The sequence below is a fragment of the Mangifera indica genome, chromosome 13 (genome assembly GCF_011075055.1).
Source record: "Mangifera indica cultivar Alphonso chromosome 13, CATAS_Mindica_2.1, whole genome shotgun sequence".
Taxonomy (NCBI): domain Eukaryota; kingdom Viridiplantae; phylum Streptophyta; class Magnoliopsida; order Sapindales; family Anacardiaceae; genus Mangifera; species Mangifera indica.
Genome location: NC_058149.1, coordinates 9351071 through 9366952, shown reverse-complemented (window position 1 = coordinate 9366952; position 15882 = coordinate 9351071). Strand labels below are relative to the sequence as shown.

Genomic DNA, 15882 nt, shown 5'->3' with positions numbered 1-15882 from the left:
TTTGCCGTTGAAAAAGTTCTGCAAAAGTCCTTCACCATTTGAACTTATCCAAATGATATCCATTTGGTCAAATCAATCTCAAAATTAATTAAAGAATGTGACATCCACTCGACTCGACCATCCTTCAAGCAAAAGTAAGAGAAATAAGAGCAAAATATGACTAAGATTCCCCAAACAAGTTTGAAAAAAGGAAAACATATTTCTTGCAAAAAATAAAAGAAAGCAAAATGCAAATTATTTACCTAAAGTATGTTTCTTGCAAAAGGTGAAAGCAAGATGGTGAAAATATTTGCCCACAAAGCTCCTACAAAGCTGTAAAATATCAAAATATTCAAAATCAAAGCCAAGATTTCTTATACAGCTAAAATATTTGCCTAAAGTCAAGATATTCGTCTGCAAAGTTCAACAATTCTTGCAAAAAATGCAAAATTTGTAACCATTTTGTTAATTGCAATAACTCAAAATATATGTTATTGATAGATTGTAAGTTATTGTTGGAGAACCAACCTTTTCTTTAAGCTTTCCTTTGGCAAGTTCAACAAAAATTTTTAAAAATTTTCTCATTACTAATTTGTAAAAACTTTGGATTAATAAGTAGTAAGTATTCAAAATTTCGAAGTTTAAATATTATTTTCTATATTTCAATTGTATGCATTACATCAATCCTTTTCAAAATCATCTCATATTTTTAATTGATTGTTATAAGCAACCAATCAAATACTTAATATTTATTTTGGTAAAAACTGAGATGATGTGAAAATTCTAATCTTATATATAACCTTAACAACCGAACTTATGATAATTTAGTAATATATATGGGTCGTTTGGTTTGCGGTAAAGAAAAATTATCTTGATAATATATTATTTATTATTTATATTATTTTATTTAGTTTTTTAATAATAAAAAATTATAGTAATCTTACATTACAAATAGTGATATAATAGATAATATAAATGATAATTTGTTTACCATTTCTATCTTAGGTATTAAAAATTTATCAAAGTAACACTGATTTATTATAATTTTATTTTTATTTGCTATTTTTTTAAGACTAAAACACCCTTATTTTTAATTAAAATAACAAGTAATCTGAAATATATTTTAAAATAATTATACCCAATAATATTTAAGTAGAATAATATCTTAAAAATTTTTAATTATCTCTAACTAAACATAATAATTATTTATATATATTAATTTTATTAAATTTTATTTGTAATCATTTTTTCGGTTTTTAAAACCTTGCGGGCAGGTGTTGGGGCTTGACTAAAGGTTGGGTGGGAGTAAGTGCTTTGGCCATAATTTTTTTGGGTGATGTGTGCCCTTTTCCTAGTCTTCTCTAATGAACTTACAGAATCTTGGGGATTTTCAAGCTATTTATTTATTTTCGATTGAAGAAGTTGTTTGGGTTTGGAATGGTCTGATTGAAAAAAAGAAAAAATCTAGCTTCACTTATTGCATTATAAAGGTGATAGTGAGAGCAATACAAGTTATAAAGTAACATAAAATTTGTCATATTAAAAGTAAAGCAGTGGAGAAAAGTTTTTATTTGTCATAAGCCTGGTAGGGCTAGATGCTATTTTTATATATTCTTCTTTCTGTATCTTAATCAACTTAATGATGGCTCATTTGATTTACCATCCACAAACAATTGTTTGTTTTTTTTAGAGGAAAGAAAAAAGTAGAAGAAATATCTTCCATGCACAATTATTTTCATCAAGAAATTAGAAATTCTAACATCCAATTTTTCACTCAAACATTTAGTTTACTCCTCGTTAGTAAATACGGGAACTAAAAAAAAGGTATGTGAATAATATAAGTATAATACAATGAATAATAAAAAATATGTTTGTAAAACAACTCTAAAATTTGCATACGAAAAAAGTATGAAATGTGTATGTATTGGTATAATATGACATATTGTTAATAATACGTTTCTAAAAATACAATAATCTCATAATAATTTTAGTACTTTTCTCGAATCTTTTATTAAAAATCAATATAAAAATTCAAATGTAAAGTATTTAATTAACTATAAAACCTAATATAGCATAATATATAATCAAAATTCTTCATACAATAAATAACGTACCACTCAGTTGAGAAAAACAAATAAATTAATCAGTTTGAATTTCAAACTTCATATCAGAATAAATCTTTGTACAGGTCATAGGGGAGGAAAGTATAAAATTAGGGCTGAAAATTAAGAAAAAACTATTGTTGGTTTTTTTTTTTTAAATAGTGGTGGCATTTTCGTTAATAATTGAAAATATAATGGACAATTTTGTAGTTTAAGTTTAGTAAAAAATTCAAAAATACTGTGTATAATTCATGTTTAATACGGGGAGGGCGTAAAAAATGCGTTTTGGATTCAAAAATTCATTTGAACGTGTTTAATACACGATTAATACAGAAACACGAATAGTACATGTATTTACTTATTAGGAGTTCATTAACACTTTTCATTACAGTAGTCGAATCACATATCATTTTGTGTATCAAAAACCTAATTATTTGTATCATATATCAAGTATCGAATCGTATCATATAATATGACTTTTAAAAAATAAAATAATAAAAAATTTAATTAGCACGTCATCATTTTAAAAAATATCATAAATACAATTTAAAATTTAAAATTTTTCATATTCATATTTATAACATCGTTTTTTTTTTCTAAAAAATGTATCAATAATATATATCATATCTTACGATATATTGTATTAATTTGATATATCTTTGATACGTATCGTAAAACACTGATATCTATGTTTACCATCTAGTTAATTTAGAAGAGAATTTAAATGTAATTATATTTAGAATTATGTGATTTATGTAGGAATATCTCATATTCATAGCCCGAGTTATGTCTCATATCACATTGTAGTATATGTATCCAATCATATTATATATAATATAATCCATAATTCATGTAAGCCTTTCGTCAAACTATTATTATTTTTTTAAATGAAGCTTCTAAAAGAGTCTTCTCCAAATAATCCAAATAGTTGGTGTCTTTAAGTCTACAAAAAAGAAGATAATTTACCAAACCTTTGAAAAAAGCTTAAACTACGTACTTGCCCACACAAGTAGTTTGAGTTTTAAGTTATCAATTTGAATGTTGGCGAGAAGAAGATAATTTACCAGCGAGCAGTTGTTGAAATTCCTAATTTTCTAGCCATTATGTAAATAATAATCAAAATCAAGTTGCTTCATGAATGTCTTCTTAATGGTTAGAATTCTGCCTTTGATTGTGACAACAAATGGTAGGTGTTTGTCTATTCGTAAATTATTATTAAAAAAAAAAAAAAAGGAATCAAAATGAAGTTGCCATGCATGTACGTTAGGTTCCTGTCTATTCTTAGTTTCAATTTCTTAGATATAACCACTTGTATTTTCATTGTCCATTGAAAGATCCACTTGCATTTTCATGTATCCGCAGAGAATAGACGATGTCGTAAATAAATAATCTGAGTGATAAAAAAATAAGATTTTAAGTATGAAAATAAGAGTTTAAATCTTTTTTTGACAATATTTTTATAAAAATCTTGACACTGTTTAGGCCTTGTGGCATAAAATGCAATCTATTTAAATACTTAAATAATATTAATAATCAATCAACTTAAATTTCATAAGCACTTATTAGAACAGATGTTATCTTAAAATAGTAGTTTGAATGGTAAAGAAATGAGATTATAAATATGAAAATAAGAATTTAAATCTCTTTTGACAATATTTCTTATAAACATCTTAATACTCTTTAAACCTTGTGACGTATACAAAATAGCCTATTCACATACTGAATATTAATAAACAAATCAACGTAAATTTCATAAACACTTGTTGTAATTCCTGTATACTGATTCAGTAATTTTGAAAGTAAAAATGTGGATGAGTTGTCTTACTCATCCTTGTCTTTTCCCTTGTGGTGATTGGGAGAGTTTAGAGTTTGTACAATTTTTTTGTACAAACCAGAATTTGATCGAGTTATCATCGACATTGGTAGCTTGATCCGATGTCTCCAACCGAGATGATTTTCCTGTCCATTTTCTTCCCTAGAATCCTTTTCTTCTCTTCTTGTTACTTCTTTCCCGTTTGAAAAATACTCCTTGCTATCATTTTCATTAGGCACAACATACACAAATGGTACAACAAATGAATCTTCCAAGTCCTGAAGGGACTCTAACAGTTTGACCACTTCACTCATTGAAGGTCTTGACTTTGGGTTGTGGCTCAAGCATTTGTAAGCCAATGCCACTGCCTTTTGAGCTCCTCTAGCAGAATATTGCCCTTCAAGTCTAGGGTCCATTAACTTGTCAAGCTTCCTTGGCTCCTTCATTAAAGGCTTTGCCCATTCCACAAGGCTTTGTTTGCGACCCGGGCGAGTGTTATCCATTGCCCGTTTACCAGTCAACAACTCTAACAAAACTACTCCAAAACTATAAACATCGCTCATCATCGTCAAATGACCTGGAATAAGGATATTGAATTGGATTAGGCTTCATGTTCAATGATTTTTAATAAGAAAAGATTGAGATCATGAGAGATTAACATTACCAGTCATTACATACTCTGGGGCAGCATAACCTTGTGTGCCCATTACTCGTGTTATCACATGAGTTTCTCCTCCCTCTGGACCATCTTTTGCAAGCCCAAAATCTGAGAGTTTCGCAGTGTAATCCTGCAAAGAGCCAAATAAATTAGAAGTTATCAAAATGACATAACAGATGACAACAAAGAGAGTTCGATTACTGATAAATTGAGTGCTTACAGAATCCAATAAAATATTTGATGTTTTGAAGTCTCGGTATATCACTGGTTTATCTTCTTCGTGTAAAAAGGCCAGGCCCTTGGCAGCCCCTAGAGCTATTTTCATCCGGGTTAACCATGGCAAGGCTGCTGAATATCCTGGGACAAAAGTAGCACAATATGTAAACAAAAATAATACTTTAAGGAGACATAAAACGCATTAAGGAGAGGAAGATATACTTCTGAAGAGTTGATTTTCCAAGCTGCCTCTCTCCATGTATTCATAAACCAGTAGCCTGTTTTCATCCTCCCAGCAGTATCCTATCAACTTAACAAGATGACGATGCCTCAGTTGTCCAAGAAATATTATTTCTGCCTATAAAAAACAGTAAAACAAAGCCATTACTACCCTTGAATTAAGCACATTTGTTTGTATCTCATCACTTTAAACAGTTTGATTTAAAAAAATTAAAGTTAATTTAAGTTACCATCCATTCTTTGTGGCCTTGCAATCCATCCAAGTCCAGAGCCTTAACAGCAACAGGCTGAGCCTTCAACCGCGGCTTCATCTTGTCATCAACAAATCCCTTGTACACGGGTCCGAACCCGCCTTCGCCAAGCATATTACTCCTGGAGAAATTGGATGTCACTATTCTCAGCTCCGCCAGTGTGAATACATGAAGCTTTGAGCCAATCACAGAATTGGATAAATCATCGGCAGAAAGTGGTGAACTGGGATTGCTTAAATCCGAGAGAGAGAGCCTCTGAAATGAAGCTAATTGTTTCACAGCTTGTTTATCGATGATATCGGATTCTGGCAGCGGGGAGCTCTTGCTCCTTGAACAAGTGAAGATGACAGATTTCCATGTTATCTTCTTCAGGGTCATCTTGCATCAATTAAACAAAACTCAAAAAAATATGAAATAATTAAAAGTTTCTGGGGATTTGGAGAAGCTGCTCCACAGGATGAAACTTTCACACTTACCTACTACAACATCACTTTGCATATTTATAGAGAACTCCTCCCAATGACTTATGGTTGCTTGTTTGATGATTTATTCCCTGTAAACCATCCATGAGCAAGACTGTTTATACCTACTTTGATATGTAAATTGATATACACTTATATATACCATCACATATATATATATAAATATATATATTTATATACTCAAAATGAATTGGTATAATTTTACAAAGTCTATTATACAAGCATAATTTAATTATCTATATGGGAAAATTATTCTTAAATGATTTTTTTTTTAATTGTGACTTGAAAAAAGGATGAGTTAGAGAATGGCTCTTGATGAGTCCCTATTGACTTTTTCACTAATAGAAAAAGCTGAAAAAGAGGATTAATAATTGAATCTAAACCACCTAAATCAACTAATTTAATTGTTTATATTTTATTCTAATTGCCATCGACGTAATTGTCTAGTATACCTTCAGCACAGTCTCCATATTGATTAAATAAAATCAGGATCACGCCGACTCGACTCTTTATTAATTCGAAGTCTAATCCTACGTCTTCCGAATTCTGTATTCAATAATATGTTCTCGAGATGGTGAGGACAAAACAATTTTTATTTGGTTGTATGAGTTGAAACTATCTATGATCTGACGTTTTGAATTATTCTGGTGGTAAAATGTCAGGATCAGATTTCACCAACTGGAAAGTACAAATTAAGTTCTCCATAAATCCAATGACTGTACTACATAAATATGTGTGGAAGGAAACAACAGCACGAAAATCTATGTTGTACAGTATATCTTCTAGAATAATTTGACCTTATCAAGCTATGGTGCATAATTCAAAAACAAATTTCTGGGACTGGTAATCTTCTTTGGAACATCATCATTGGTATGTAAAATTCCTCATATGTAACATAGTGTAAAATATCATTATAATATGAAACGGGTATGTCTAATTTGTTTAAATGATGATGAAGATGATATGTTTTTATTATCATATAAGTCTTTTAAATGATGAAAGATTTATCATTCTGAGTGTCAAAGGTCATTGGATTGTATGAGTAAAGACTAGTATTTATCATCAATGACAGAAGAAGAAGATGGGTTGGCCAGAGTCAATTGCCGAAAAATGGAGATAAGATTTTGAAACCCTAAAAAAGAAAAATAAATTTTTCAAAACTTAATCATGAAAAAAAAATGATTAGTTTTTTAAACTAAAACAAGAAAATGATATAAATTTTGTTAAGTTTTAGGATGATGATAAAATAATGTTTTTTCTTTGTCTATAATAAAAAATTCTAATAAAAGTTAATTTATAATTAAGAGTTTGAATTTTTAAAATATCAAAAATATATTTTTAAAATTAGATTAAAACTTGGATAGAAAATAATCTTCCGACCATTTAAAAATTGTCTTCAAACTTACTGTGAAGTTCTAGCTGGGCCATGCCATGGAGGTAGGAAGAAATGGAGAAGAGTGAAGTTTATGTTGTTGAAAATGTTCAAAAGTTAGGGGTGAACAAATCAATCTACTCGCAACCACTTAATTTCTCTATCATGAAAAATTTACCTAAAATTTTAAAATTTTATTAATTTTATTTTAAATCATTTCTCTAAAAAAATTAATATTTAAAAGTTTAAAATCAGACTTTCCCCTACAAAAAAATTTTAATAATTTAGAGGTCAAATTTTCAGGATGTCATTAAGACCATTAATCGCAATTTCCTGTTTCGTTAATTAGTGACACATAACAACTCCGTTTGAACGTCCATTATTTAATTAATTAAGTATGAGCTTCTTCATAGCAGCCAGCCAGCCAGCCAGCCAGCCAGATAAATCAACACGATTGCTAATCTCAATTAGTTAGATTTGAAAAGACAGGCATCACCTCATTGCAAGAATTTGGACTGGGATTCTTTGCTTTTCTTAATGAAATTAATTAAAGTCTAATAAATATCTCAACATTAATTCCGTTTTCCCATTAATTAAGCTTCACGTTAAAAAAAATATATATATATATAAAATCACATATCATTTCGTGTATCAAAATCCTAATTAAAGTCTAATAAATATCTCAATTCCATTTCCATTCAATAAAATTTTTCATTGTTCCGGTCAAACAAAATTCCTGTGATTGTTTTTTTCGTTGAACTGGGTGATTGTCAATTAAGAGCCTTAGTGTTTCACGGACTCATAAAGAGGCGAGTCATGGCGTAATTTACCAATGTTGAGTTTGACTAGATCCCTATAGATATATACGATATAATGTAGTGTAGTTTAAAAGTTCTTTTAAATCAAATTAGAAAGTAATAATATTAAATATTTTTAAATTAAATTAAATTATTTTAAATTTTAAATTAAACTAAATTAAATAAAATAAATATGATTTAGTTTGGTTTATATTACAATTTAAATATATTAAAATTATTTATTTTTAAAGATATATTATTAAATAAAATTATATATTTTTGAAATATTATATAAATATGTAAAATAAATATGAAATATAAATATAATATATATGTATAAAAAAATAATAAAAAAATATAAAAAAAATCAAATTATAGACCTAATTATTTATTAAAAAATTCTATTAAATATATTTATTATATATGTATTTTTAAAAAATATAATTTATAATTTAGCTTGGTTTAAAAATCATCTAAACTATAATCTAAACTAAAAACTATTTTTCAAAGAATTTTAATCTAAATTAAACAAAATTAAACTATAATTTTTAATCAATTTAATTTAATTTTATAATTTAAATTAAATTATATATACATTTATATGTACACGTACGGTCTGATTTGGAGGGTTTTTCATTTTGTTCAAGTCGTAAAACGTGCTAGAAATATATACATCATACATGACTTGGTTCAAAGTTCGGAAGAGAGGTACAATAAATATTATTATATGAATATCAAAGAATATTGGGTAATTAGGTTTCTTAGTTTCGGTTCTTACTATTTCCACCAGAGAAGGTTCAGTGAATAAGAATTTAGGCACAATTAAAATAGATTTCATGCCAGCTATATATTTCGTGTGAAAAAAAATCACGTGTTTTAATTGATGTAACGTAAATGGATAATATTTTAACATGCATGAAAACATAGTTAATAATATATTATTATATAATTAAATAATTTAAAATTAAAAATAATATAATATTTAATTATAAAATAATATATTATTAATTATATATAAATTATTATATAATTTTATTATTTTAAGTACATAAATTAATATATTTATTATTATTATTATTATTATATTATTAAATATTATTTTATTTTTATTTTAAAATGATTTATTTATATAATAATATATATAAATATATATTTATTTATATATATAAAGTAAACACACGTAATTTTATTGGTAGAATAGTATCTATCTTGAAATATCTTTTCAAAATTGAAAGTCCAACTAATTATTCATTGAAATACCATTAATCATTCAAAAAAAACCCTAACACATAACTGTTTATGATATGTTAAAATTCAGTTCCGTGGACAACTTTAACTCCTCCTAATGAATCCTAAATGTTTTTATTTTTTTAAGTGGAAAGATGTTCAGATTGATTGAACGGATAAATTTCAAAGCACAGTATCTAGATTTTGTAACATCTCTCCCCATAAATGTTATTTTTCAGAGAAAAAATATTATGAATTAATATCTTAAGCGTTTATTTTAAAACAAAATTTAAAATAAACTCGTTGCTAAAAGCGTTATGAAATTATTATAAGAAAACTGAAAATCTTGAAGTGAATAAAAGATGTATATATCTCATATGAAAACTCATCTAAAAACATCTGAGATCATGGAGTAATTATATACATATCCCTAGATACAACTATACAACTATTTGAATAAAGCCAAAAATCAATAATCTCATATACATGTAACAAAAACTATAGGTAACCAGCACTAGCCTGTATCTATCTTCATTGACCTAACCCTGCCTTATAGCTAGCTCAATCACCCGTACGTACAATCATGAAATAAAAGAAAGTGAAAGATAAGAACACTTAGTAAAAGGAAAGAATTAAGTAAACTATCTTCTTTCATGTTCTAAATCACCCTCGAGTTTCAATCTCACATCATAGCCTCATCAAGGAATCGAAAGGATAATCTAGTTCATCAATTACTATTTGGGTCATACTTTGTCCTATTTGGTCTCCATTTGATACTTTCTAAAAGCTTATTATAAGGATTTGACACTTTTTTAAACTCGAGCTCTCTTCCTTTCTCTCACTACACCATTTCTAAATCCGAATTGTGCTATACTACAAGCATATTCTACTAGAGTGGACCTTATTGTGGGTCTATATTCTACTACAAATGTGTTATATTATAGACGTGTTCTACTGTAGACAGTGTAATGTAAAATGCCCCATTATAGTTCGTAGCATGCATGCATATGTTCTCTTTCACTAATTTTGCTTCTATCTAAAACTATTCATAACCCACCAAACCATATTTTTGGGACCCTAAATCATGAGCTACAAATTCCTTTTTTTGCTTTTCTTGTTTTTCTTTTTCTCTCATTTCTTTCCTTTAATTAAATTCATTTGAATTACTATCATTTCAATATAAATTTGAGGAAAGAAATATAATAATTGACAAAAATATAAAAATAAATGAAAAAAAGATTTAATAAATTATAAGAGAAATAATTTTTCTTATAATCTATCATACCAATGTGACTATTGATAGACTTACTCTTTGACAAGAGAAATAAAATGTTTTAATTTTTAATTATAGATTTATTTTCTAAATATTAAAAATTGAAATTAATTTTAGAATATTAGTAGAGGTGCCAAGGGGATTGGATCGATCCAAACCCCACTTTTTTGGTCTTGTTTGTGCAGACACAATCTACTACTGTAGTACGTTATGCCTACGACTATGAAGTTCAGCTTGTGAGCTAATTCGACCTAACATGACACTGTTTACAATTTTTTTAAAAATTTATTATTTAACAAAATATTAATTAATTGTTATTACATAAAGAATCTAAAAATATTTATTAATATTATTGAAAATTAGAAAATAATAAAAAATTATTATTAATATTATGAGAAACTAAAATATTAATAATAAAATAATATGTATAATTTTATATATAAATAATAATATATTATTATATAATTAAATATTTTTTTATCTTTAATTTAAAATTACTTAATTATATAATAACATGTTTAATATTAAAAAAAATAAAAAAAATAAAACTTCAGCGGGGTTAAGGGCATGTTGGGCCGTTTTCTGTAGCCTTAAAAATAGAGGAGAGATCATCCCTGGGCTTTCTTATTTATTGTTTATTCATGCAGATGTAGAACCCTTTCGATCCCCAATTCAATATCATAAATAATTGAATTTTATGTAATTGTTAGTTCAACAATAACCTGGAAAATTGGCAATAAAATTATATATATATTCATATATATTATTATATAATTAAATAATTTTAAATTAAAGATAAAATAATATTTAATCATATGATAATATATATAAATATATATATATTTATGTATCTAAAATAAATATATATAATATTATCCAAAAACTAATATATGATCCATAAACTTTGTTCACATCTCCCTTAATCCTGTATGTTATTTTTAGGATGTTATTTCCCTCGTCTAAAATATGGCAACTTGCTGTAATTTGTTGGGAAATTTTGAGAACCAACTCATTGACATCATGCCCACGTAAAGATTCTGAAAACTATCAAACGCAAACGAATAATAGTCAAAAGACTTATTCTCACTCAAAGTTGATTATATTGATACATGTTAATTATTAAAAGCTTAAATATTTATTTTTAGATGATTAAAATTAACAAAATTAATTAAATTTTAGAGAGATAAAATTGGTATTTAACTAGTAATATATTAAAAATAATAAAACATTATCCATTTCTCTTTTAGGTTTAGAAAACTGACAATTTTTTCTTATAATTAAACTTTGGAATATTATATTTTTTCTTTCGTTTTTTTACCTTTTCTTCCTCTCTTTTCCAACGTCGTCACCTATCAGCTTCTCTCTTCCTCTCTCCCTTTTTTTGGCATAAAAAACAAGAAGAAGTCCAATGATGAAGTTGTCGTTTTCATCATTGGACGAAGGCATTTGGTTACTATCGTTTTCGTCACATCAGGGTGAAGATTTTAAAAACTAATGTTTTAAAACATGACTAGTGAACAAATCGATTATTTTATTAGTTCATAGTTTGATTTGTTTAACTGGATAATTAATTGGTTTAGTTTATTATCGAATTATTATATATTTTTTAAATAATATCAAATATTTATCACATTTTTAAATATAAATATAATTCCAAATATATTAATTAAACAATTGATATTTCATTACCTAAATAAAAAAAATCAATTACAAACTGTTGATTTTAAATGGTTTTTTCGGTTAAACTAATTTATCAAATTTGATCAAATTTTAAATAAATTAATATTTATATATAAACCAAATCAAATCATAAAATTAGATCGAATTATAAACTAACTCATGATTTAATTGATCAAACGAAATAATCCTATTCAATTTTAAAAATACTGCTGAAAACTAGCAAATGCAAACAAATAATTTCACAAAATTTAATATATTTGTAAGGTAGTCACATCACCATAGTTTTCGCTACATTTTGGACCATAGAAGAAGGCTATGGATGAAGATCACCAACTCATTAAAAATTGCATCTACCTTTTCCAGTTTCAATAAAGAGTTAGCTATGGTCACAATCATTTGGTATTCAAACCAAACTAATTTCCGAACGAAAAACCAAATAAAACGATAGGTTATTTGAATAATCGGTTTAAATATCAATTCAAAAATATTAAAAAAATTAATTTTTTAATTTGATTGATTATAGATTTAACTATTTTTTAAAATCAATTAATCAAAACAAACAAAATTTTAAAAAATTAATAGAATATTAAATATATTTTTTTAAAAATTAAAAAATAATAAAATTGGATAATTCTTCAAAATTGATTAACCAAAAATTTAGTTTAATTAATTAATTTGTTCAGTTTGATTAAAAATTAATTAATTTTTAAATTAGTTTAATTTTAATTTATGATTTTTTTAATTAAAACTTTTATTCAATTTAAAAAATCATCAAATTAATTTAATTAACCGGTTTTAAATACCTATGCCATACGCTCCTTCCTAAAGTCAAAAATTGCACATGGCTTGTAGAGATACATTGAAGCACCAAACATTCTTAGTTTTTTGGGGGGGCTGAATGCGATAACCGCATAATGCAAATTTACTAAAATGCCCAATGAGATAAATATCATACATTAAATTACAAATTTCTCCCTTTATTTTCTTAGGTAAACAACCCAATACCCAACAACGGCGTAATTCAAGCAAGAAGGAAAAAAAAAAAAATCAATAGCCATTTCTCCAACGCCTCCTTTCTTTCTGACTAAAATAAACACCAAGATGAGGAACCATTAATATTCACACTCCTTCACCATGGCCTAACCTCAATCTTTCCCCACCATGGCACCTTCATTCCTAAGCCTTGTTTCCCTTTACAGCCTTTACCTCCGCCGTTGCTTCATCTCCTCCGGCCTCACTTCACAAACTCTCGACTTGAAAAACGGGACGACAATTCACTTCTGGGGTCCCAACCCCGACCAAATCACCCTCCAAAAACCTTCACTCGTTCTTATTCACGGCTTCGGCCCCGCCGCTATCTGGCAGTGGCGGAAACAGGTTAAATTCTTCGCCCCTCACTTTCACGTCTATGTGCCTGACCTCATCTTTTTTGGAAATTCCACGACGAAGTCTAAAGAACGATCAGAGGTTTTTCAAGCGGTTTCTGTCGGGAAGTTGCTGGAAAACATCGGCGTGAAAAAGTTCTCCGTTATGGGCACCAGCTACGGTGGGTTTGTGGCGTATCATATGGCGAAAATGTGGGCGGATAACGTGGAGAAGGTCGTGATTGCCAGCTCTGGAGTCAACTTGACACACAGTGATAACGAGGCCCTGTTGAAGAGGGCGAAGGTGGAGAGTATCGAGCACCTTATGTTGCCGGAAACGACGTCGCAGTTGAGGACGTTAACCGGCTTAGCCGTCTCCAAGAAACTCAGAATCATCCCTGATTTTTTCCTCAATGATGTTGTTGAGGTAATTATTCAATTGTTTCTAGCCATTGTTGTTTCATTACGATCATTCATTACTGGTTGAATTGAATGCGTATGATTTAGCCATGGGTGATCTTTCCTTTTCATCAATCAAACCATGAATTTGTCATACAGCTGGTAGCCACTTATCCTATAGTTAGGTGCCATGTAAAACTATATAATAATAAATGCATGGCCCATACATATATTTAATTTTATGATATGCGTTACATGTAGATAATGAGACACACAACCGATCCCATATTCAAGATAAACATAATATCTTGAGACCAGAAAATTACAGGCATTGCATAAACTTGCAAAGTGCATTAGAAAATGTCCAAGTTGAAGGCAAAGAAGGTATTGCATGAATTCACATTTTTCCTTTCTAAGTAGCACTGTAAATAACCAGAATGCTTTTATATTCATGGTAGTTGAATTGTATATTGTATCGTATATTAAAAATCTAATTTTTCATATCAAATATTAAGTCTCCTTTAGTATGATGTAACTTTTAAAAGATAAAATAATAAAAAAATTTAATAACACGTTATCATTTTAAAAAAAAATATTATAAACACTCTTAAAATTTTAAAATTTTTTATATACATCTCTACTGTATTATTATTTTATCTAAATAGTGTATCCATCCGTATAAGTAATATGTATCATATCGTATGATATGTTCACTGTATCGTATTAATTTGATGCATCTTATAATACGTATCGCTTTATACTTGTATCGTATTGTATTATATGATATGTATTAATTTAATATACCTTATAATATATATTGCTTTATATTTATATTGTATTGTATTATATTATATGGTACGTATTGTGTATAATAAGATACCGATAACTATGAATGGTTGCAGAAATTGTACTCAGACAACAGGAAGGAGAAGATGGAACTCTTGAAGGGACTCACCCTTGGAAAGGACGATTCTGCAAAGCTTTCCCCACTTCAACAGGTTCTTAATTACCCTTCATCAGTCTTTATTAATTCATTAATTAACTAATTAATCATAATTATCAGCTGCTTATCTGGGTATGCAGGATGTGTTGATCCTATGGGGAGATCAAGACCAGATATTTCCTTTGAAGATGGCTACTGAACTCAAGGAGTATGAAACCTAACTGACTTTATTCACTAGTTATAATGTTGATTTTAGAGTTGAAGAGTGATATTAAAATTTACTGAATTTTGAGTTGCAGGCTTCTTGGGGAGAAGGCGAGGTTGGAGGTAATAAAAAAGACGTCTCATGTGCCTCAAATCGAAAACCCTCAATTGTTCAACAGCATTGTCAAAAATTTCTTATGTTCCTCTTGAGCCAAAACCAATTGCTGCATGTAATGTCATTAGGATTCTGAAGGCATAAATTATGAATAAAATTGATTTCTTTTTCTTTTTTTTTTGCATAAAATGGTATAGAGTGGAACCCAGTTTCAAATGTGGGCTTTCCATTTGTTTTGGGCTATAGAGAGCCCAATAGAATTTTTGGGGCTATCTTCATTGTGTTCTAGTCACGAGGTCTGTACTTTAATGGCTGATCACTTGATTTACTATTTTTCTTGGGTAGGGATAAGTATACAAATGATAGGTATAATTTTATATATTAATATATAATTTAATAATTTTAAATTAGAGATAAAAATAATATTTAATTATATCATGATACATCGTTATTTTTTATAAAATTTTATATATATATATATATTTAGATATATAGGTGATGTGCTATTATACAATCAGATATTATTTTATTTTAATTTAAAATTATTCAATCATATGAATATATATTATCGGTATATTTGAATATGTACTAAAAATGTATATACAAATAATTTTATTTTATTAATATTTTTATAAACAATATTATGCATACCTATTTTGAGTATACAAATTGATATATATTTATATATGTTTTTATATAATTACATATTATTTTATTTTTAATTTAAAATCATCCAATCATATAATAATAAATATAAAAAATATATT

The 15882-nt window shown here is 27.6% G+C and overlaps 2 protein-coding genes across 2 annotated transcripts; one reads left to right on the top strand and one right to left on the bottom strand.

The window, feature by feature from the left end:
* Positions 1-3801: 3801 nt before the first annotated feature.
* On the bottom strand, positions 3802-5821 carry LOC123194028 (probable serine/threonine-protein kinase PBL12). The gene is made up of 5 exons (XM_044607141.1): positions 5239-5821; positions 4991-5126; positions 4773-4909; positions 4559-4682; positions 3802-4471 (listed from the first exon to the last, which is right to left on the bottom strand). The coding sequence occupies exons 1-5, from the start codon at positions 5635-5637 to the stop codon at positions 3903-3905; spliced, it is 1365 nt and encodes a 454-aa protein (XP_044463076.1). The 5' UTR covers positions 5638-5821; the 3' UTR covers positions 3802-3902.
* Positions 5822-13096: 7275 nt separating this feature from the next.
* Positions 13097-15288, top strand: LOC123194029 (uncharacterized hydrolase YugF-like). Its single transcript, XM_044607142.1, has 4 exons — positions 13097-13881; positions 14756-14851; positions 14937-15004; positions 15096-15288. The coding sequence occupies exons 1-4, from the start codon at positions 13252-13254 to the stop codon at positions 15208-15210; spliced, it is 909 nt and encodes a 302-aa protein (XP_044463077.1). The 5' UTR covers positions 13097-13251; the 3' UTR covers positions 15211-15288.
* The last annotated feature ends 594 nt before the right edge of the window (positions 15289-15882 follow it).

Excerpts from the sequence above, each read along its gene's own strand:
- LOC123194028 (XM_044607141.1), bottom strand. The coding sequence starts at position 5,637 with ATGACCCTGAAGAAGATAACATGGAAATCTGTCATCTTCACTTGTTCA. Across the intron at positions 4,910-4,990 it reads GGAAAATCAACTCTTCAGAA|GATATTCAGCAGCCTTGCCA; the intron begins GTATATCTTCCT and ends CTTTTGTCCCAG. Across the intron at positions 4,683-4,772 it reads CAAATATTTTATTGGATTCT|GATTACACTGCGAAACTCTC; the intron begins GTAAGCACTCAA and ends GGCTCTTTGCAG.
- LOC123194029 (XM_044607142.1), top strand. The coding sequence starts at position 13,252 with ATGGCACCTTCATTCCTAAGCCTTGTTTCCCTTTACAGCCTTTACCTC. Across the intron at positions 14,852-14,936 it reads AGCTTTCCCCACTTCAACAG|GATGTGTTGATCCTATGGGG; the intron begins GTTCTTAATTAC and ends CTGGGTATGCAG. Across the intron at positions 15,005-15,095 it reads ATGGCTACTGAACTCAAGGA|GCTTCTTGGGGAGAAGGCGA; the intron begins GTATGAAACCTA and ends TTTGAGTTGCAG.